General features: G+C 39.6%; 2 protein-coding genes across 4 annotated transcripts in view; one reads left to right on the plus strand and one right to left on the minus strand.

Annotated features, from left to right (window-relative positions):
• Window positions 1-2261, plus strand: part of LOC136446205 (signal transducer and activator of transcription 5B-like) — a 44301-nt gene extending 42040 nt beyond the window's left edge. Inside the window, exon 21 of one of the 2 annotated variants that reach the window (XM_066444519.1) lies at window positions 338-452. Coding sequence is in view for 1 of the 2 variants with exons in the window: in XM_066444518.1 (XP_066300615.1) it covers window positions 338-476 (139 nt within the window). In the remaining variant the exon portion in view is untranslated. Of the gene's footprint in view, window positions 1-337 lie in introns of both variants that reach the window. The other variant, XM_066444518.1, reaches the window with a different exon arrangement.
• A 1710-nt stretch (window positions 2262-3971) lies between these two features.
• Window positions 3972-24282, minus strand: part of LOC136446211 (uncharacterized) — a 42909-nt gene continuing 22598 nt past the window's right edge. For both annotated transcript variants that reach the window (XM_066444526.1, XM_066444525.1), the window contains exons 2-10: window positions 22144-22410; window positions 19352-19454; window positions 15686-15850; window positions 11810-11908; window positions 11514-11639; window positions 9004-9180; window positions 7583-7696; window positions 6335-6437; window positions 3972-5827 (exon numbers count right to left, since the gene is read on the minus strand). In XM_066444526.1, the coding sequence (XP_066300623.1) occupies window positions 5610-5827; window positions 6335-6437; window positions 7583-7696; window positions 9004-9180; window positions 11514-11639; window positions 11810-11908; window positions 15686-15850; window positions 19352-19454; window positions 22144-22409 (1371 nt within the window). In that variant the 5' untranslated portion in view covers window position 22410 and the 3' untranslated portion in view covers window positions 3972-5609. The remainder of the gene's footprint in view (window positions 5828-6334; window positions 6438-7582; window positions 7697-9003; window positions 9181-11513; window positions 11640-11809; window positions 11909-15685; window positions 15851-19351; window positions 19455-22143; window positions 22411-24282) is intronic.

The raw sequence follows: 24282 nt of genomic DNA on the forward strand, positions 1-24282 counted from the left end.
ATTCTTTAATTATTTCTTTCAATTTTGAGCTGGAATGATTATGAAAAAGTCCATTCTTTAGCAGAAGTGTTAATCAATTAGTGGATATGGTTGTGGACTGGTCCATATTGTGTTGAGGTGCTACTGGAAGACTCAGTTTTGGACTGGGGTGATTCATTTTTTTAGTGCAAGTATTTTAGAATGGTCCATTGTTATTTGGGGAGAGTCCATTTTTTGCATGGCGAGGAGTATGGCTAAACATGCTGTATTTGCTCGCAAATGTTGCCTTTCTAGTCATATTTCTCTTCATACATGTATAACACTTGACAATGTGTAATTTGTTTGTTTGTATCCCCAGTAATGGTGGTGAGGCTGACATGTCAGACGACTTCCTGAGTGAGCTGTCCAATCTCTCCTCTGAGAACCTGCCGGACAACATAGATGTCAACAAGCTGCTGAACCTGGAGTTTGTAGACAAGGATGCCAAACCCTTCTAAACCTCACCTCACATATCAAACACTTTATAAACTATACCAGGGATAGCACTAGTCTTCTTAATTACCCAATAGAGATTATTAGGCTAATTGAATGTATATACTTTTTAACGTTTCTGCTCCTTGTATAGTGTTATTGCAGGTACAATGTGTTAGTACAGAATAAGTTAGTCACTTGAAGCTGTAGAGATAGTCTTTGGGCTTTGGATTGCTTGACTTGGTATTGCCATCTGTGTCCTGCAAATCTGACTGCTCGTAGAACATGTGTAGCTAAAGATGGACTGTCATGCCAGGCATTGTGGTTCAGTTTTTTGGCTGAAAGAATTTTAGGAGAGCATCAACATATTATATGATAGTATACATGATGCTGGTATTTTGACAGTGTAGCCCAATGGGATTTGCCAACACTTGAAAGGTGCTAAAATGTGTGAGGAAAGCTGGAATATATATCACAGATGTATCAGACATCATCAAGAAATACAACAAATAATATGTTGTGGTGCTATGGCATGACACTCAGTGGTAGAAATCCTTTTTTCAGTGCTCTGCATTATTGCAGAATGTGAATATTTTGTTCTGGAATTTGAAAATGTTTTCTGCAAATACACAAGCCTCCATACCTTTGCAACATAATAATGCCTACTTATTTACATCATTATCTAGCTTTGCAACATTGCTGTTATCTTTATTCTCTCACAATTATATCTTTAACTTCTACTAGAAAAGTTTAAAACAGGTTTAGTTAACATGCCCACGGAAAAATTTGAAAAATCATAATATTACTGGATGGCATTGAAAATCCTCAAGAAAAACCTTGGCCTCTGCATAGTTTTTTAATAAGTCTGGAACATTGCATTTGGTTTTAAACATCGGACTCTGACTTGGTGTTATTGTTTTTGTTATTGTTTATTGTACCGGAACCCCCCCCAGAAGTCAATACGAGGCAGTCTATTATGTCTGCACGCACCAGGCTCGTGCGGTGCAGGTTTTAGTTTATTTACAGCGCTGCTGATTTGCTAAATTGAGAACCATGGAATCCCGAACCTGATTTTTTCATTCTGCAAAATTGCAGGTTGTTTAATTTTTCTTCCTCAATCTTGAAAATCTTTTTGCAAATTGCAGACTGCAGGCGATTATTTTAAACATATTGTATGGAGTGGAGAGGTAAAAAATCTCTGTGTCCAGCTTAGGTGTGCGTGTCATTTTTTATATGCTAGGATGGAGTCAGAGAATTTCAAACTTACATGTAGGTACATTTTGACTTAATGTGTCTGTAAGTTGTAGTAAGCAGGTGTATGGAACGTGAAACTATGTGGTGTAAACAGTATAATGTAGCTATCAGTTTTGAGGATGTAACAGTTACTGGTGTAAATTTGTGGCCTGCATCCGTACAATATTCAAGAAAATGAAAATGTAGACAGTTTTGTTAGGCTTGAGACCACATGCCTCGCTTACATGTGGTATATAGTATAGGTCTTTTGTCATAAGAGAAGTGCTAGTAGAATTTTTAAATGCTGGATGTCTGGCAAAAATCACGATGCAAACAAACTGTATTTTGTAATTTAAAGTAGTGACAGCTGTTGGGCGTGCCAATTGTTTTTGCCCCATTCATGACTAATCTGCTTGTACTGAACATGATTCTTACCATGCAGGCTTTGCACGTGTTGTATTTTGAAAATATTGTATGCTGCTTTTATGATGTTCTAATCTACACAAAGTATGGATTTAGGATTAAAGTGTATGTCTTTCACTTCCATTTCTTGATTATAAAACTGTCTATGAAATGTATTTTTGCTGGACAATTTCACTGAACAAAAAGCTGCAGATACACTGCATTTATGTGTGTGTGTGCATGTATGTTGGTGTGCATGAATGTGCATGTACAGTCAAACCTGCCTAGGAGACCCCCTCTTTAACGCGTCCACCTGGCCATGGCGACCGTTTTTTCTCGGTCCCGAAAATTTTCCCCATAGCCACAAGCATTAAGTGGCCTGCCCAAGGCGACCACCTGACCAACGCGACCGCGATCGCCACGAATCGGAACCGCACAGAGCCCAATCCCTGCCCACGACGACCGTTTTCCATCATGTAATGTTTTTAAGACCTTGACCGTCATTAAAAACCCGTTTTTCAAGACTCAATCGCAGAATCGTGAAAAAAACGGGAAGGAAAAACGGAAAGAAAACCAAGATTTTCGCCCGCGCATTTCAGCCTCTACGCCATGATTTGCCGCGATTCGCCATCATTTCTGGCCTTAATCTACACAAAATATATTACCTTGAATTTTTTTCCGTGAACATTCTGCGTATGTACCGTAGATAAATTGTATTTATCGCTATAATTTTATTTACATAAGTCATGACGCTTGCCGGCAACAACCGGGTGCCATGTTTTTAGCTCATTAATATGCAAGGTCACTGCTTGTTCTTAGCGCTGATTGGTTCGCATCAGAAAATCTGTGCTCTGATTGGTTGACTGCAAGATTTCACATAGTTTACCCACATGGCGGGAATTCTCCTTCACAGTTCTGGCGTATGGCATTTTGTGACGATTAAAGCAGTTTTGTAGCGACCTTCGTAACAAATTGATTTTGAAAAATAAACCAAGTCTTTTCTGATGGCAACATTCAGTTATTTTTCCTGGGCAGTTTAATTTTCGCGGTACGGCCAAGTAGACGGCCTCTCAGTCGCTGCGGTCGTTAGCTCGGCGGCGATCAGTGCGTACCATTTTCATCCTTCACTTTACAGTCAGATCTAAAACTTTTTATCCCATTTATCCAGCGGTCGGAGCCCAAAAGAAGTTTTTTCTAGGGCTTTTTCCTAGGCGACCACATTGGACAGGTGACCGCTATAGACTAATTCTTAATGCTTATATCAATGGGGAAAATCCAAGGAACCCACAAAAAATGACCACTATGGCCAGTTTGACTGTTTTTAATAGTTCGTTCCATTTCGTTCCATTTCGCACTTTCTGGTGACCGTGTGCACAGGTGTGTGTGGCTGGTGTGTTACGTCTAATGGCGGTTATACCGGCTATATAGATACAGATACAGAGGTGTAGTATGCATGAACATGTCTTCAGGACTTAAAGAACTTTTAAATCATGTTTTAGTTGGAATGACAATATCTGTTGATAGTCAAGTTTGAAACATGTTGGGCATTCCTATTCCAAAATATAGGTGGGGGGGGGGGATTGATACAGACTCGTATCCATTTGCCAAAGTGTTGAATGAAAGTAGTTTGTATTTCAGCTATCTGTCTCCACAAGTGCCCTTCTGTTTGCAAGCATGAAAAGAGAATGAAGGAGAATGACCAAGTAATTGAAATATATATATATATATACTTTTGTATGGAACAAAGAAAAGGAGGACACAAATGTAATTCTGTGCAAGAAAGGTGACCCACTTTTGTATTGAATAGGCTTTGTCAAGGAATTATGTACAAGTCATGTACATCCAGTGCTTTTATGGGGGCGGAAGGAATGTGGTAATTAGGCAACTTGATCTTTAAAGATCATTTTTATTAAAACTTCAAACAGAAGAAAGGATGGACAAAAAAGCTAGATCGTATTGTGTATCATTTTTGGCTAAGGACTAAGTGAGTGAAGAAGGAGGAGAAAAATCAAACCAATACCCAATAACCGATCACATTTTGTAATCATTCCTGATCCATCAGTCTTTGTATAGGAAATGTTGAGTTACATTGTATACTAATATTAGTACAATGTTTGCCAACTCAGCTTTGGTTGGTTGCATAATACACAGATTTCAACTTCGACATGTTGGAAACCTGCTTCATGAGTAGGAATCAAACTTTCTCTTCAATCATGCGACAATGAAATGAGGGAAAGAAGCACAATTAACAATCACTCTCAATCTGTTTAGCTTAAAATCCAAAGACGTTTAGGAAGTTCATGTGCTAATGCTATCAACATGAAATACATGTACAAGGTGTGTAATTATAGAATTGTTGCCAAGATATTCAATTACTATAATTGTTTCATCATACATTACTGTGAAACTTACATAGCTACAGTAAAATATAGTGTAAAATTAATTTCTGTTACTGACGAATGTACTATTATCAATTTGACTGGTGTAGACTATTTGTTGGTCCAGTTAAGATTGAAGATATTTGTTGCGTTAAGGCTGCTCTAGGAGGTACAAAGTATAAACAACATCCAAACAGGCAAATACAGAAACTCAGACACCTGACTGCTCTAGATACATTGTATAACTGCAATGTTTGCCAAACTTCACTCAATATCCAATACATTCCTACAGCAGCGCTGACTACTTGACTACATAATTATGTACATTATACATGACAACATTTTGCTACTGTGCAGGTTGAAAAAGAGAGGGACTTACAGTTGTTACATTATGATGTATACAACCTCTCTCTTTACCACATTTCTGAAGTGCCCACCTATCTACTTAAAAAGTTCTTGCCAATTCTAGACTGAGATGCTCAGATAGAACTTGTCTTAGACTAAACCATGTGTGTAGCCCTGACATGCCAGTCTGAGCAGTGTAGTGTACTTCTATGTCAGAGCTTGTGGCTTTTTGCATTTCAGCTACAGTACTGTATAATGGAGTCAGCTTAACAATAAAGAAAAGGTCTATCACTTCTTCTGCCTCCCATTTATTGAGTACATGTTATGGTATTAAGCCCAACTTGTTAAATTTGACTGTCTAGCTGGAAATGAGGTTAATATTGAATAACAAGTCTTCCTGACCTGCCTCTACCAGACTAACTACATCATGTACACTGACTGGTTGTAGGGAGAATAAATTTGCCAGGGGAGTTTGGGGACTAAAGGGCTTCATCACTGGTCAGGCGGAAATGTTAGCCTTCTGGCAGACTGACTGACTGAACTTTTTTCCCAATTCTGTGATCCATACCCCCACAGAAAGGCCTGGTGGAGGCTACTCCCTGACAGTGTAAAGCTTAGGACACACACTGTCTTTTTAGAAGAAAAATCTTAACATTACTTAAACCTTTGGCAAAAATAGATATTATAAGTCTTCATCATCAATTGGTTTCACCCTTGAGATGTTGTTAAAACTGCTTTGCAATGTCAGACAGTCACACCATTCTTCAGAACCTGGAGATTTTCTTTCGTACACAACTCTGTTCACATGCTAGCTGCCCAGCCTGCCTGACGTCGGTAGTAAATGGGTGGAAGTCGCTCTTTGGCGTGCATTGGTGACCGAGGGTCGACTCCAAATGTCGAGGGAACGTTTCGCAGCCAGGGCGTGTTCCTTCTGAATCCGTACAGGCCACGGTAGCCGAACATGGGCTGCACGCCTGTCATGAACTGACCATGACCATCAGCCCCTTCTCTGGAGTGCCCTGAGGAGACAAAACAAGACGTGCTCCAGTTTGGGACATAAAAATGAATGTAAAGTTAGTTCACAAAACATGTTTTCCAACAGTGATAATTAAAGAGTGGTCTGTGATATCATGGAATAATGCTGCTGAACTACAGATTGCAAAGCTGTCTTGTAAAGAGACTAAAAAGGCCTAGGAAAAAAATGTTGTATTTCCAATTAACAGTCCTGAAAAAAGTAGGTCTGGTAGGTAGGGATTCTCTTACTTTTCAGATTGGGGATTGTGTTCCCCTTTAATTTCTGAATGTATGGTGTGTTGTTGCAGAATGGTGTAGAAAAATTAATGTATTCTTTAAATCTAAAATATACAATCAAGACGTAGTTATGTATTTTCATCCCCAAATGATTGCTGACATAAAACTGTTGTACATCCCTTTTGAGATTCAATATAGTTTTACACATTTATCTGTATGAATGTCCAACTATAACCGTTTTTTTCCATTGAGTGATATTGAGTTGTTCCCCTTACCAGCTCCAAACTTGTTCCTCTTGGACAGGTACTGATAGCCTTTACCCAGACTGACAAAACGGTCGATGACGGGACCATCGATCGAGGAACTCTTATTTCCATTCTGAAAAGAAATACATCTTGGTGACTTCAAGCGATGTATTGATTTGATGTGTCCTTCAGTATAGTGGACAGTCTGGGTCTTCACGGGAGCATCTAAGTACAGTCAAACCTGTCGCAAGCAACCACTCAAGGGACTGGGTAAAAAAATCATACATTTGGACGAAATACACCTTTATTAAGTTTCCAGAAACATATCTACAAGAGATGCACAACAGTTTTTAATCTCCATGCTGTTATGTTAACACATTCCATTAAACCATTGTTTGACCATCAGAACTGTGTTTATCTAACAATCAAACATGTTTTTTGTAATTGTCTGCTCCTAGAACAGTCAAAACAAGTGCATTTACAAATGTAGTTTCTTTAGTATATATGTCAAAATTCTAACTAGCTTAATTTGTACTTTGTGCAGTATTTGATATGTGCTTTCCTGATTTTAACTGGTGACACAAAAAAGGGGCATTTTAACTAATTCAAGTGCATCTTAACTAATTCAACTGCATCTATCTTTAGAATGGTGTTACTGGTATTGTTGTGAAGAATACAGTGTATAAGAATTGTTTTCCTGATTCTGGTGTTAAAATTGAATGAATGGCTGATAGTGCCAGAGCGTGCAGAAATCCTCATTTTCAAGAGGCCGCTACTGGGTTGGATGCTGCTGTCAATCAAATTTGGTTGTTCAGGGGAGTGTGAAGGCCCATTTGGGACTGAAAAAAAGTGGTTGCTGGTTGCCTGTGCCAGGTGGTTGCTTGGCCAGGTTTGACTGTATACTGAGGGGCTATAAAAGTATCAGTAGCATGCAGCCCAAAAGCTATGGAAACAGCAGTCATATTCATGTCTGGTTCTATCAAACTGGACTTTGGACTCCAATAGCAAAAAATTGGTTCTTGGTGTTACCATGTTACATGCAGATAATATGTACCGGTAGTACAAATTCTATATGAACACATGTATGTACCATTGGTATATCAGATGCTATTTGATTACTGAAGTCATGTAGCCTGACAAGATCAGGCTTCTAGCAGTCCCAACTCTGGCCAACACCTCTAAATTTTGTGTTGATTACAATAAGCCCTGACAGTGAGCGATTGTGTAATGCTACAAAGTGATATACATTGAACCACCAAAATATGAAAGTGTTCTAACCTGTCCTGTAGTCTTCAACACCTCTTTCACTCCATAAAAGTTGAAGTAAGGCTCCACATGTTTGTCCTTCTGTGCGTTGTAGGGTGGGATGGCTGTCCCCATCTTCGGATTGGCCTAGGATGGAACCAGAATACAGCATTGGATTTTTATTATAGCTCATGTGGGTACCTTGAGTTTCACATAATCAGTGTATGCAAAGAGTGCAAAGTAATTTAGGCTTTAAAGTTTAAGCTTTGCATGGTCAACAAGGACATTTTATTATTCCGTATTCCTTCCACTATAGGAATTTTGATACATTTGATACACATGAGAGTGAGCAAAATATTACTAGATAACAATTTTGAAAATGAATATTCGTTTGCATATTTGATTTGCATAAATGATCAGAAAGGGCTATTGTACCTTTGTGGTAAATGATTGGACGTCATACTTGTATATGTGAATTTTTGCATAATACATAATGTTAGATGAGAAGTATTTGGACGTCATTTGCATAGTTAATGCAGAATAATCCGCTTTATAGAAAATCACAATAAAACAAGAAATTTGCAAAAACTCCAAAGACTTGACATGGAAGTACATGTATGAGGTCTTTGAACTCTTGTTTGGTTTAGTTTTGCTTTGTTTAAAAGTTAACAAGCTGATACAAACACTCAAATGTAAGAAAATAAATAAGAATCAGGAGAAATGAAGGTCTTTATGGTTGTCAGGACTTGAAGCTCATTACAAGGACAATAAAGGGTATTAGATGGGGGAATTCCTTGTCTACAATTCAGCAGATTTTTTCTCAAGGGTAACGACTTGACAAGTTTTTTTTCATCTCACCGCTTAAAAAATGTAGATTAATGCATTTCTCTGACAAAACCTTCTACCATCCTCTCTGAACACTTCTAATGTTACCAACTAGACTTTTTACATGTCCCACGGGTCAGAACCTCAAGGTCAACTTGAATGTCATGTAAAGGCCGATGCAGATGTACTTAGTTTATCTGTGCTGAATTTAATCCATTCTTCAGGACATCCACAATGTTGAAAAATGACCATGATTCTTCCTGAAAAGCTTATGAATAAGTTCAGTTACATGGAAATCCACCAATGATCAATTTGTGTTTTTTGCCATCATCTATTATAGTATTGCAGCACTCCTAGTTTAGGACACTGTGTTTGGAGGTTAACTTGAACTTCACTACCACATTTTGGAGGTACCAATGGAATACAAGGATATATGACATCTGCCAACGTAAACCAATAAAGGAAAGGCGTGTAACAAATAAATATTGATCACCCCCAAATCCCCCAAACAGGGCCCATAATGAATATGTGACAGTATATGAATACTGTCAACTTGAAAGTTCTGTATGTGTTAGAACTGTGGACTCAATTTGTCTTGCAAGTTTACAGAAGTTATTTGTAGATTTTACCTTCCCATAGTCCTGTGAGATGTTGGCCACAGCCACGCAGTCCAGAACAAAACGTCTCTCTAACACTCGCAGTTCCTCGGCCGATTTCTGCGGGAAATCGCTGAACCTGATTGGTCTCCTGGCAGGCCGACTCATCCTGTGAGAGGAGCGAGCAAAACTGGCGCTCTCCGCGTTCTCCTGGCAAATAGATATTGTAAAAAACAGTCACTGAATGTACCACAGATAACAACTAGAGTTCGGTGATCCCATACCTTCGCCGAATGGTGTTAACTTGTACGAAAGGTTTGAAAGGTGGGTTTGGTTTGGTTTGGTTTATTCGCACATATTAAAATCAATTTTACATAATAGAACAAACAAAAAAACATGCGCTGGGGGAAGAAAAAAAGCCATAGTGGCTTATACAAGGTCTTCCCCCATCTAAATTAACAAAAATAACATAAATCTAACAATTCATAATATTATGGATTGAATACTTAATGTATGATGATGTTCACCTTCATTCAACTTCCGAATGCAAGTATCAAATTACCCTTATTTACAACTTTGGAATCATGGCATTATTATACGCAAAGTCTTCTTTCTTAGAAGGCTACTTTGCTCTTCGCCAACCCCACACTGCCATGATAAGTTTGTGTTCAAATATACATATGAGTTTCTTAGCTAAGCTGGTTTCTTCTGGTCGACCTGACAGAGGTTTAATCTTCTTTGGTCTTTCTAATTGACATCATGGTGGAAAAACACATGGTAGATCCACGGAGCTGTCAAATTAGAGCCACCTAAACGCCGGGCCCTGACAGCATCCCCTCTCTACTGGGACATGGGAGCGTGCCAGCCCCAACTAGGATAGTGGCCCACATGGTAACCTTAACCCAAACATGTGGGCAGTGTCCTGTATATAGGTGTCCTCCTTTCTCATTCATTCATTCATATATAGGTCGTCATCCAAGAAATAGCAAATTGAAAGGGAATTTCAACTTTTTCTCATTAATTATGGAAAGAATGACCTGATTTGCATCTCATTATGTTAATAATCACTAATCGTTTCTACCCACCCATAACAATTGAGATCCGCCAAACCCTGCTTTAGTTATCCTCCCCAGAAGACCCATCTTCGAACTTGACCTTTGTCTCCCCAACAGAAACTTACCTACCAAAAATCACCAACATCCATCCATGGCATCAAGAGTTATATCGCCAACATCATCACTCCACAAATCCCGACCAAAAATATACCCTAAATGCCCTTATGCCTGCGGCGAAGGCAATAAAATAACCTTAATTTGTTTTATTCAACACTAACCAGTGAAACAGCAGGATCACTACTATCCCATGGTACATTTCATGAGGTTTGTTAGTAGGAGACGACAAATATATGTTACAGCGCCGTGTACTCTGCACTGTGTCAACACAACAAAAGTAAGAGCAAAGTCCTTTTAAACCAAACACACCCACCCTGTTAACGGTTACATGTATATGGTTACAAATTTACCCAACATTTATTCACACAAGGAGACCAGAGGGTTGCATAATCCTCCTGGCTAATTGGTCCAGTCATGTCAAATTGTTAACTGAAGAATTGTCACTTACTGGCCGGGAGAGTTTCATCATGAAAATCTGACCGTGAATATTTATCTCCATGTCAGCATAACTCAAGAACCTCTTGATGGATTGCGATGATATTTGGTATGTGGGCAGGTGTTGTGAACCCGAAATTCAAGGTCGATTTTGGGCCCTCTAGTATGTGACCTTGATACTGCAGCAGAATTTCCGCTTTTGTATCTTTTGACCTGGGCGTGCTATGGTCTTGATTTGTGGGTGGCAGATAGCTTGTGATGTAATAAAGAAGTGGTGTAGATTTTGGCCCCCGAGCAGCTTGCTCTGGAACTGCAGTGGCATTATTGTGAAAATCTTCTAAGGAGAATAACTGAACAAAGGAACGACGGATTTCCATGATATTTAGTATGCAGGTAGCTTAGACAGAGATGTACACAATGAAGTGCAAATTATGCTAATTTGGACTTAATCTGCATAACTAATGAGGAAAATCTATATTTGCAGTGTTTTCCATTATAAGACTCAGATAGATACATGTAACATATGTAGTTTATGGCAAGTGGAGCATCAACAGATAACAATTATGCAAATAAATTCCTGATTTGCATAATTAATGCAAAAGTGCCAGAATCCATCTAAGTGGAAAATGATAGGACTGACAATATTGCAACATGTGTAAGTTAGATAAAGGTGTTTATGACCAAGCATATATTATGTAAATGTGCAAGTCATTTGCATAAACAGAATAGTTCATGGAGATATGAGGTCTGCGAACTCTTGTTGTTCCCAGGAATTTAGAACCAACACTGATATTGCCAATTTTTGCCTAGTGTTATTGAATACAAATCTAGTAACAACTACATTGTGTAGTCATAAGTATAACCTGCATTTGCAAACCAAATGCAAATATTTCCCTTGCTGACTTTTAAACATCTGACTTTCCTCCCAAAACCTACCTTAATTCGCTTGATGATGTGAAGAATCCTCTGTCTTCCCTTCAGAAGGCTGTTCCGGGAGTCCGGACTCTTACACCCAACAGGCGTGCTCTCTTCAAAGGCAAGATCCTCTGGAACTTTTCCCCTCTGGAATGCCATGGAATTAACATATACTAAGCTGAACCATTGGAGAATCATAACGTTATTCTTATTCTATGAGTTTGTGCTGTACCCCACCATAAGCAGTCAATATGTCAGCTTTCATCGACTGATCAATTGATTGGTTGATTGATTGATTGATTGATTGATTGACTCACTTTGTTTTCGTTATCCAATCCTGCTCCAGCCTCCACCAATAGACGTGCAGCTTTGTTATTTCCGTGATAGGTCGCCAGGTGCAAAGGTGTGTCCCAGTTCTGAGACGAGAGAAAAGAGATTCATCTGCAAACTTCTCTCTCACTCACTCATTGCCTTCAACTTCTGAAATTCATAGTCACGACTAACAAGAGTCAACAAGGGCATCAACGGCTAGGCATTTCTTAACTGACATAATGCAAAATAAGATACCAAAGATTAAACATTGAAGTTTGAGTCACTCTCAATCAAGAGTAAAAAAAGATACATCAAGTTTTACAACATATAGAATTAGACATCATATTTGATATAACGTTGGTAGAAATATCAAGCAGAGGTGAAAAGCTACGTTCTGACGTAACTTTGCCTTACCTTGTCCCGTGCGTTCACGTTCTGACGTAACTCTACCTTACCTTGTGCCGTGCGTTCACGTTCTGACGTAACTTTACCCTTACCTTGTCCCGTGCGTTCACGTTCTGACATAACTCTACCCTTACCTTGTCCCGTGCGTTTACGTTCTGACGTAACTTTACCCTTACCTTGTCCCGTGCGTTTACGTTCTGACGTAACTTTACCCTTACCTTGTCCCGTGCGTTTTTTTTTTTTTTTTTTTCACCACTTTATTCACCACCACCGATTTTTACAATGAAGTTTTTACATCAAACTTAAGTTGAAATCACCACATCATTATAAAGTTGGAACATCACTTGAAAGTAACTTAACAGAAGCGACACAACATTTTTTAACAGAAACAAACTACCTGTGATAAATAGCACATAACATAAGATTCCTAACATCATTACATGCAAAAGAGTAGCTTAAAACAGAAATCAAAGATAATATTACACGACTGACTACCTGTTACAAATATGTGAATCAGATAAAAACATTGTTACATCATTACCTACAAGACAAAACTTAAGATAGTAAGTAAAAGATAATATCATACAGCAGGTTGGTTTTCAAGAGGTGCTAAAGTGCATTTATACTGGTAAATCTGTTTTTTATTTCCCAGTTGAAAATACTGACCAGATCGTTTTGACTTGAAGTGGCCTGTGGGTTCTTCCTCAGAAAAACCCATGTTTTAAAAATCACCCACTTAGCTATAGTTATTGTTTGAAGTCTTCTTTTCAGATCATGTATTTTTAGTGGCTGAGTTACTTTTCCAAGGATCACTTCTTGAAAATCAATGTTAGGGTTACTGGGACAGAAGGGTACATAAGTGTGAACTGAGTTCCAGAAGTCTTTTAGCCTTTTACAATCCAGAAACATATGCTTATAATTTTCAATATCTCCACTGTCACATAATTTACATATAGGACTAACTACTTGCCCATCTTCATCTTGTATTTTCCATTTGTTTAGTTTCTCACCACATGGTAGAATTTGCTGAAGTAATTTGTAATTGAATACTGCTATTTGTGTTTCTTTACATGAAGTTGTGCCTTATTAAACATCTTCCAAATCTTCTTCCACTCAAAAGAGTCAGAACCGAAAAGTGCCTGCCATTTCTGCTGGCAGCATGGTACCACTGCATGTTTCTGAATGAGTGCAGTGTAAAGGGCTTTGCAGGATTTTGTCTGGATTTTCAATTTTGTTGTAGGTTCAAGCAGATTTGGGGTCTGGATAACAAGATGCATTGGGCTGTCATCTGAGTCTAGGGTATTTTTAACAACAGTTTTCCAAGAGCTGGGTATGGCTTGAAACAGACTAATGTGCTCAATTATCAATTAGAGTACTGGGTCTGTTACAAAGGGTTGGGTAGTTATTAATAGAAATGAATTGTCCCCTAGGGAATAAATCTTTCACATAAATGATTCCTTCTTTGATCCACTGGGGAAAGAAGATAGTTTTACCCTGGGATCTCACATTTTCATTGCACCATATTACTTGTTCTTCTATGTTGAGGGCCTTAAAACCGCCCGCTTTATCAGTTCTGTGGTGGGATAGTATAACTTGTTTGTAAAAAGTGGGAATATTGTTGAGGTTTGGGCCATCGTTTTCATTTTCAAAGTTCATGTGTAGTATAAGGTTATTGGGGCCAAAAGAATTTAAGTACAGAAGGGGCAGTGCTTTCCATCTAGCATTTTCTTCCAAAGTTAAACAGTTTTTGTCCAGTCTTTGTACCCAAGATGCAAGTAGGGATTGCTTTTGGTATTCAAGATTTGTCAGGCCTAATCCCCCCAGTTCAATGGGTTGGCTTATAACCTGTCTTTTAATCTTATCTTTTTTTCCATTCCATAGAAATGCAAACATTTCTTTCTTTACAGTCTGTATCACCCAAGTAGGGGTGAGAATCATTGACATGTTATAGATTATCTGTGAAAGGGCTAGGAACTTTAATACCGTAACTTTACCATACAGAGTGAGGTTTCTACATTTCCAAATTTGAAGTGTATTTTTTAGTCGCTCAATCTTTTTTTCCCAATTTAAGAGTTCACACTCTTGCTGTAATTTACGGTTAGAAAAGTATATTCCTAGGGATTTTATAGGGGTTTTGGGCCAGGAAATACCTAAAGGTTTGTCTTGTCTGGCCATGTATGTGCCTATCCATAATCCTTCACATTTACTCATATTTAGTTTAAGGCTTGATACATTACAAAACTCTTGTATATATCTAAATGCATTTTCCATAGATGCATCATCTGATATCAGAAGTGTGGTGTCATCTGCTACTTGAGAGATTTTAATTTCTACCTCGTTAGCTGGGTTACTTTTGACTTTTATTCCCTCTATGTCTTGAGCGTGTCTTATTTTTACAGCCATAATTTCAACAGTAAGTATAAACAGGAGAGCGGATATGGGGCAGCCCTGTCGTATACCTCTTTTTAGCGGGAAAAAGTCAGACAACCATCCTTTATTACAGATGGTGCTGCTGATGTCATAGTACATACATTTCATTGCATGGATAAAGAAAGGACCAAAATTAAATTTTTGTAACACTTTCCACATGAATTGTCTATTCAGAGAATCAAAAGCTTTACTAAAATCCAGGAAAATTACTGCTCCAGGGATGTTTTGAGTTTCAGCATATTCAATGACATCACTAATAAGTCTTACATTTTGCCCAATGAATCTACCCTTGATATATGCAGTCTGGTCATTGTTGACTAACTTGTGTAGAACTTTCTTCAGTCTATTCGCAAACACAAATGCAAATATTTTGTAATCAGTGTTAAGAAGGCTGATTGGTCTCCAATTGTCCAGGTGGTGGCGTTCATTTTTCTTGTGTATTAGCCTAAGTACAGCTCTTCTTTGTGATATAGACATTTTCCCTTCCCTTAAGGTTTCCTGGATAGAATCATAAACAAGGTCTCCTATCATAGGCCAGAATAATTTAAAGAATTCTGAAGGAATGCCATTCAGGCCAGGGCTTTTATTGTCTTTCATAGAGAAGAGGGCTTCCTTGCATTCTTCTTTTGTAATTGGTTTATCTAAGAATTCTCTGTCTGTCTCATTTAAAATATTTTCTAATTGTACGCTTTCTAAGTATTGTTCTATTGCTGTATCACTTATATTGTCCTCTTGGTATAGTTGTTCATAATATGCCTTACATTCAGTCAGAATATCTGAGTCATTTCTTATCTCTCTCCCATCAATAGATAAAAAGTCAATCTCCTTGTCAATTCTATGTCCCGTGCGTTTACGTTCTGACGTTACTTTACCCTTACCTTGTCCCATGCGTTCACGTTCTGACGTAACCTAACCCTTACCTTGTCCCGTGCGTTTACGCTCTGACGTAACTTAAACCTTACCTTGCTCCGTGCGTTTACGTTCTGGCGTAACTTTACCCTTACCTTGTCCCGTGCGTTTACGTTCTGACGTAACTTTACCCTTACCTTGTCCCGTGCGTTCACGTTTGCGCCGTTTTCTATCAGAATCTCCGCCGCCTCCAAATGAGGCTGGTCTCTGTACCGCACAGCGATGTGAAGGGGCGTGGCTCCGGTTGGACCGTCTGACGTCACCAGATTCAACGGATATGTGGCTTTTTCTGGAACCGGATTCTGTAAGAAAACATTAACCGGAAGTTTAGATTATAGATAACATGATGGTCATAGATTTAACTAAGGAAACATTATATTGGCCTCCTTTGTAGGCCCAGGCGTTAATTTTTTGGAGCGCTGATTCGCGATTTCCAACATGGGTCAGGTTGTAATGCCGGAGACATCGTTCCTGCGCCAATTTGACTCACATGTGCTGTATCCCGAGGTTCCAATCAATTGGAGAGCGACTTCAGAATATTGCATTGAAGCACAAAGTCGCCCAGTCAAAACTCTTGTGACATTAATGACATCACGATTGCCCAGGCGCAGCCTTTAGGACTTTGATTCACTCAAATCTGGGCGTGTCCCTACGAGACTTTCCGAGAACTGTACACAAGGTGCAGCTGTCTTTAAACATGACGTCGGAGGATGATTATGGTCCCTATAAGAAACTGCAACTGCAACAGTTTTAGCGAGCTAACAATTACATAGGTTAAGATCACTGACTGGCAGATCAAGATCTCGACCTCCTGATTTAGTGATCCAGAAGCGGAGATAACTAAAACCATAAGGGAGCTAGTGACGAAACTTTCAACCTCCAACGTCGTATCACAATACTGAAGGTATCGTCAAGACGTCTCCGTCATTTTCTATCCGTTACGTACCGGCCCAACAATAGTGAGTAACCTTCGTTACCGTTACGTACCGTCCAAACAGTAGTGAGTAACTTTCGTTACCGTTACGTACCGTCCCAACAAGAGTGAGTAACCTTCGTTACCGTTACGTACCGTCCCAACGGTAGTGAGTAACCTTTGTTACCGTTACGTACCGTCCCAACAGTAGTGAGTAACCTTCGTTACCGTTACGTACCGTCCCAACAGTAGTGAGTAACCTTCGTTACCGTTACGTACCGGCCCAACGATAGTGAGTAACCTTCGCGTTACCGTTACGTACCGGCCCAACGGTAGTGAGTAACCTTCGTTACCGTTACGTGCCGTCCCAACAGTAGTGAGTAACCTTCGTTACCGCTACGTACCGGCCCAACGATAGTGAGTAACCATCGCGTTACCGTTACGTACCGGCCCAAAGGTAGTGAGTAACCTTCGTTACCGTTACGTGCCGTCCCAACAGTAGTGAGTAACTTTCGTTACCGTTACGTACCGTCCCAACAGTAGTGAGTAACTTTATTTACCGTTAAGTACCGTCCCAACAGCAGTGAGTAGCCTTCGTTACCGTTACGTACCGTCCCAACAGTAGTGAGTAACTTTCGTTACCGTTACGTACCGTCCCAACAGTAGTGAGTAACTTTCTTTACCGTTAAGTACCGTCCCAACAGCAGTGAGTAGCCTTCGTTACCGTTACGTATCGTCGACGCGTCCCAATAGTAGTGAGTAACCTTCGTTACCGTTACGTACCGTCCCAACAGTAGTGAGTAACCTTCGTTACCGTTACGTACCGTCCCAACAGTAGTGAGTAACTATCATTACCGTTACGTACCGTCCCAACAGTAGTGAGTAATTTTCGTTACCGATACGTACCGGCCCAACGGTAGTGTATAACCTTCGTTACCGTTAAGTACCGTCCCAACAGTAGTGAGTAACCTTTGTTATCGTTACGTATCGTCGACGCGTCCCAATAGTAGTGAGTAACTTTCGTTACCGTTGTTGGATGTTTTCCACGTTATTGCTTGACCTAACTCCTAAGCACTGCCACCTTTTCCCAGGGCCAAGCAATTTGATTGTAACCTCCTTGATAGGACGTAGGGCTAAGGCCTGTCTGCAAATGAAAGGTGAAATCACTGAAATCCTTGGTCACACAGATTGCCCACCAAACGAACAGAATATCCTTGTTCGAGGTAGAAGCAAAAGTTGCAGTGCCAAAACCCGTGGCCGTGTCCTGACTAAATGTCCTTCTTCTGACATAGAAAATCCCGTCAGAGACAAAAGTGTGATGAATAATGGATGAGCACCACTTCTTAATCATTCGCAAACAAACGAAGCAAAGTGCCGGGCACTTAATAATGCATACATATCAATTCTTCCTTTAACAAACATGTTCCAGGCGGTCAAATAACGCAGCGTCCTTTAACCTCCTCCCACTGGAGCTGCGACCGCTAGGCGACCAAAGATTTGACAAATCGCTCAACGAATTTCAGAGATAAAGAATTATAACAATTATTTTTTTGCGTTATGCGTGTTTTCTTGTCAGTTAGATCAAGGAGGTTAAATACACATTATAACCTGCTTGGTTACATCATATATTATGTTGCATCATATTCCGCTTTTGAAATCGATGGTTACACAAATCCCATGTTGGTCGCTGCACTGCCGCTCAGCGAGCTCCGCCTAATGGAAAGGGTGCCTTAACAATCTTGTTAGCCCTACTCTGTCAAATTCAACGCGCAGTCAACATATCGGGACCCCAATACTAAAGGTTCTCTAAAAGGGCAGAATGAAACAAAACTTACATATATGGCACTGTAACCGCAGGCTAATGTTTATGGCTTTGAGATTCTATGGTAGCTGTGCCGTTTTCCATAGTTTCACTGGTACTGTCGCGGGATTGCAAACGTAGAGGAACCGAAATGTTCCTGACAGAAGAGGTCGGGGTCAGAGCTTGCTTGCACGAAATGCTGCTCTTCAAATCTATTCTTCCTAACAATCCATGCCTGCGATTCACTAAAATCATTACGTGAAATTCTGCGGTTTCAGCCTTTAAATCCAGAATAGAGAAAAATTGTAACAATGTTGTCAAAATCAACAAAATCTTTGAGTTTTAAGGACTGGTTAGTTATTTAACCCGCACCACAATTAATGTTTTCCATCATGTCCACATATTTTCTGGTGACCCGTACCGAGCCTGCACTCTGCACGCCGAATGTACGGCGGGTGGAACAAAGAGCCACCTTTCTTCTGAAAACAACGCCATGCATTAGAGGAAGACACCTGTGACATAGAGGGTAGCAACGTAAACAAGTCACGGTAACGCGTCACGAAAACACGCCAGTGACATTTTGACATAGCAACGTTAGCACAAATATACTTATGAATCATATATACGCCAGTCATAAGGACGAAAATGTATAACGTTAATCATTATACCTAATTATTTTCTAAATTAGATATATCAATACTTGGAAGATAAAAGCGTTCTAAGCCGACGTTACTTCTGCGTGAGTCCAGGACTAGTGCTACTGGACTATTCACACACAACTCACAAAAAAACCTTCTGTTTTTGTCACTGGCGGCCAGAACAAGTCAGCGAACATAGAATTTGTCAACGAAAATTATAGGAAATCAGCAAAATATGTAAATATTCCGCAAGAGACGACTAATGTGTAAGAAAGAGGCATATCATCCTGAGGTTGAGCGAGGCCAAGGCTTTGCAATTTCGCAGGAACTCATGGAAAAGTGTTTAAAGACATTTTCTTCTTTGACAATTATAAAGTGTCACTGGAAGAAAAATGTACGTTTAGAGATCATCTACCATACGATAAACAAGTCGACAAACTGTGGGACTCACCCTGGACGCGATGTTCACAACGGCCTTCTTGTCGATCAGCAGCTGGATAAGGTCTGTCGTACCGTTGTCTGTCGCTAGGTGAAGTGACGTGAACTTTCCATCACTTCACACAAAAGAGAAGTACGTCACGCAGTGTCATTGCAAACCTGAAGGCCCTGTCACACTTGTGCGTATATTCAAGGGCGTATGAGGTGCGCATGAACATTTTTTGGGGTTTATGTAAGTTTGCAGGGAAGAGGTTGTTTTCTACTTTGACCTACCGTTGTGCAGCCTAGTTATCGAACCCAAGAAATGACTTCTTCGGCTGCAAACTTAACCTAAACCAAAAACTCATGGGGACTTGTACATACGCACAAGTGTGACAGGGACTTACGCAAGCAGCTACAATGGATAAGAGTTCATCCAGAAAAGTAGGGAAAAAAATGACAATTTGATGGCAGGATTTCTAAGTAAGGAAAAGCTTCCCCAAACAAGAGTTCGGAGACTTCATACCTCCATTAGATATTTAGAGCCTTAGATCTATTGTTTCATCTTGTAGATATACTGTTTCATCTTGTCTCATTGATTATACAAATGATGCTGTAATTACCATTATCTATTCTAAATGATGGTCTTCTCTGCCCAAATCACATACATATGTAATAGTCCTTTCATTTGGCAGAATTCCATCTTTACATTTCATCATAAATCATGCGGATTACTTGCATATTTGCATAACCTATGCAAAGTGATGTAAACCTATAAGTAACTTACAAATGTCACAAGTATGCAATTCCCACCATTTATCACTTGGGAATCATGGCACTTCTGCATTGATCGTGCAAATTAGGCTCTTATTTGCATAATTGGAATCTATTAATAGTCTACCTGCCATACATTACATACGTTACATATGTATTAGAGTCCTATCATGGAAAACACTGAAATTATAGAAGTTCCTTTGTAATTGTACCAATTAAGTCCTAATTTGAATTTGCATAATCCACATCCCATTGTGTACATCTTTGTCTTAGCTACCTGCATACTGAGTATCATGGAAATCCGTCGTTGCTTTGATCAGCTATCATCTTTGGAATATTCTAACAAAACGTCACTGCAGTTCCAGAGTAAGCTGCTAGGTGTGCTAAACCTAGCGTGGAGGGCTGGGGGAAAATCCAGTAGCTCGCTGGCCGTAGGAAAGTGCTAGTACTAGTACATAACGTTATCTCTGAACTGGTGGCATTCTCATAGCATTCGACAGACCCTTTTTATATTCCTCTCCCAGGAGGGAATATACTGTTTTTGCTTGCCTGTTCTTCTTCTTCTTTCTTCTTATTCTTCTGCCAAAAACCAAGTAGATGTGGGGTGGGAGCTCTACTAATGGTATTGCAGAAAGTTATATGTACCTTATGTTTAATGGTACGGATGTTATATTTAAGATGTAGGTATCTTTAGGAAAGGTGAATACACCTGACAATAAACTATGCTAATGAGGACCTAATTTGCATAATTTATGCATAAACTTGTATTTCCCTTGCCGTAAAAGCTGCGGATGTCATCTATGAGACGTAGGTACCTTTGGGAAAAGTGAATGCACCTGGACATAGATTAAGCTAATGAGGACCTCATTTGCACAATCTATGCAGAAACTTGTATTTCCCTTACCGTAAAAGCTGCAGATGTCATAGTTGAGAAGTAGGTACCTTTGGGAATGGTGAACACACCTGACCATGAATTATGCTAATGAGGACATCATTTGCAAACTTTATGCAGAAACTTGTATTTTCCTTACCGTAAAAGCTACGGATGTCATATTTGAGTTGTAGGTACCTTTAGGAAAGGTCAGAAAACCAGGCTATGAATTATGCTAATGCGGACCTCATTTGCATAATTTATGCATATTCCTTACCGTAAAGGCTGCGGATGTCATATTTTAGATGTAGGTAGCTTTAGGAAAGGTGAACACACCTGTCTATAAATTATGCTTATGCGGACCTCATTTGCATAATTTAGGCATAAACTTGTATTTCCCTTACCGTAAAGGCTACGGATGTCATATTTGAGATGTAGGTACCTTTAGGAAAGGTGAATACACCTGACCATGAATTATGCTAATGAGGGTCTCATTTGCATAATATATGCATAAACTTGTATTTTCCTTACCGGAAAAGGTACGGATGTCATATTTGAGATGTAGGTACCTTTAGAAAAGGCGAATACACCTGGCCATAAATTATGCTAATGCGGACATCATTTGCATAATTTAGTCATGTACTTGTATTTCCCTTACTGTAAAGGCTACGGATGTCATATTTGAGATGTAGGTACCTTTAGGAAAGGTCAGAAAACCTGGCCATAAATTATGCTAATGAGGTCCTTATGCATAATTTATGCATATCCCTTGCCATAAAAGTTACGCATGTCATATTTGAGATGTAGGTACCTTTAGGAAAGATGAACACACCTGATCATAAATTATGCTAATGCAGACCTCGTTTGCATAATTTATGCAGAAACTTCATAATACCCTTACAGTCAATGCTACGGATGTCATATATGAGGTGTAGGCAATGGGAGGGGAATATCCTGCATTTTTCCGAAAATGCTGCGTTTTTTAATATCAGACTGATGTTCCAACAAAGTAGAAGCGATGTTGTATTATGAAAGTCGGCGACTCGGTGATGTTGGAGCTTGACATGAAATTAGTACATGCAAATAAACAGGAATGCAACAAAGCTAACTCCAAAATCAACCTGTACCCCCTAAAACCCAGAAATGGAATCGCCCTGTGACGTCACCTCTGTGAGACGCACCTGAGGTAAAACCCGTTGACGTCGATGTCATTCTTATCCAGACAGTCCCCGACCTTCTCCACATCTCCCGCCCGTACCGCCTGGCAAAACTCCTGCACAGCCTCAACATCAACCTCAGACTTCTCCTTCTCATCCCTTCTCTGTTCTGTCGTTCTTTTTCTCCTTCGTTGCCTCTTCCCTTCATCAGGAGATTCGCTTCCAGTATCTCTCTGGGAGTCAACGTCCTCTCGGACGGACTCGGACTCGTACTCTTCATCCGAAGACATGCTGAAAAAAGATGAAAAAATTACCTCAAGCTTTAACTTCTTCATTGCCCTTTTCCGCGATTTGATCTCTTCAGCCTTGAAGTTGTTTTCTCTTGTCATGCCTTTGATTTCTTAATCAGCTCATATTCATTTCTTTCTTCTTAAGGTTTAAGTTAAGGTTGAGGACAGGTAAATGTTTTCCATATTTTACATGGATTTGACAAACTTATCTATCTCGGGCCTGTTGGAATTGGCTAGGTTGCATATTTCAACGCACATAGATAGAACGGCAATCATTTTTGCGCCTGAAAAATCCCTTTGAATGGCACGAGATATATGGAAAACTTTTGTTGTGTACTTTGAGCCTTTTTCCTTGGCATGACAGTATTTGCAATTTTGATGCGACTTTATCACGCAGAAATGTCATATTTTTTTGGTGCGTGAAACCTTTGTAATCAATTCTCCTCAAACTTTCAGACATATTCTGAGAAATCGACAGAACGAGGTTTTGTAAACGTTACGATATGATCATTTCCCTCATTTTCTGTTACATTTCACCTTTTAGATATAGTGAAGAGTTATCACATTCCCTTGGCCCACTTATTTACATAATCTAACGCACAGATTCTTCATTTTACTCACTCACCGGTTCTCCTGCGGACCGACTCCGTCACAAATAATGCATGTTTCACTATGATGCAGAAACCCTCACCTTTTACATACCTCCGATCTACACACATTATATTGAGAACTGTGAACTTTGCTGCTGAGAAATGCCCATGTGAGAAACCATGCTCTCCAATCAGAGGTTAGGCTTAGGCTTGTTTTGTTGCCTTTTTAGGCGTCTTTGTAAGGTCGAGCTTTCTATTTTGGAAAAAGGAAATCTAACAAAATAGAAAGCCTGACAAAAACGCCTAAAAAGAGGTCAAAGACAAGCCGCAGCCGTACCTCTACTTGGGGAGTACGGAACATACAATGATGATCAAGCAGTGATGCAGTAGCCAGGTATCTATTTATCGTTTCTTTTCCTGTTTGAAAGTCTGGACTTTTATCTTTGCCGAGAAGATTATATTTTCGGTTACTCCAGCTGTAGGGTGGGTCTATATGTATGTCAAGGGCATAACTCGAGAAACCTTTGATAGATCTTCATGATTTTTGATAGGTGTGTAGTGGTTGTGCAAAGGAAGGTCAAATTTAAAAAAATCGTTCACCTTGCGTTTTTCAACAGTACTGCAACTGACTTTGAATGTTTTTGTGTTTATATGTAGGCAAAAAAAGTGATGGAATCGTTGATGGATCTTCATGATTTTTGGTAGGTGAGGTTGTGGGAATGGAGGTCAAGTTCGAAAATGGTTTACCTGGCGCTTTCCTACCGTTGTACAGCGAGCTGTTTATGTTTCTGTGTTTGTATGTCACCCAGATAACTTGAGAAGCTGTTGATGGTTCTGTATGATATTTAGTGGATGGGTAGGGTTTACAAAAAGGAAGGTCAAGTTCGATAATGGGCCTTCTAGCGAGTACCTTAGGTACTGTAGCGGAGCTTCAAAGCTTCAAAGGCGCCAGGTACATGATTTTTTTATGGTAGATAGGTCTTGGGGCAGGGAACAAGTGGTGTAAGTTTGGGCCTCTTGGCGGCTTGTTTTGAGCTACAGTGGGCCTTTATGTATGAAACTTTGGAGGAGTATAACTCATGCAGGGTTTGGTGTATTTTCATTGCTTTCGGTCTGTAGGTACCTTAGGTGATGATTAACATAATGAAATGTATAGTATGCAAATCAGGACTTCAATTACATAATTAAAGAGAATAAGGTATAATTCCATTGAATCTTACTCGACCTCTATTTAGGGACACATGGAGGACCGCCTGGCTTGGGATCTACATGTACAGTAGGTC

This window comes from Branchiostoma lanceolatum, chromosome 12 (genome assembly GCF_035083965.1).
Source record: "Branchiostoma lanceolatum isolate klBraLanc5 chromosome 12, klBraLanc5.hap2, whole genome shotgun sequence".
NCBI classification, from domain to species: Eukaryota; Metazoa; Chordata; class Leptocardii; order Amphioxiformes; family Branchiostomatidae; genus Branchiostoma; species Branchiostoma lanceolatum.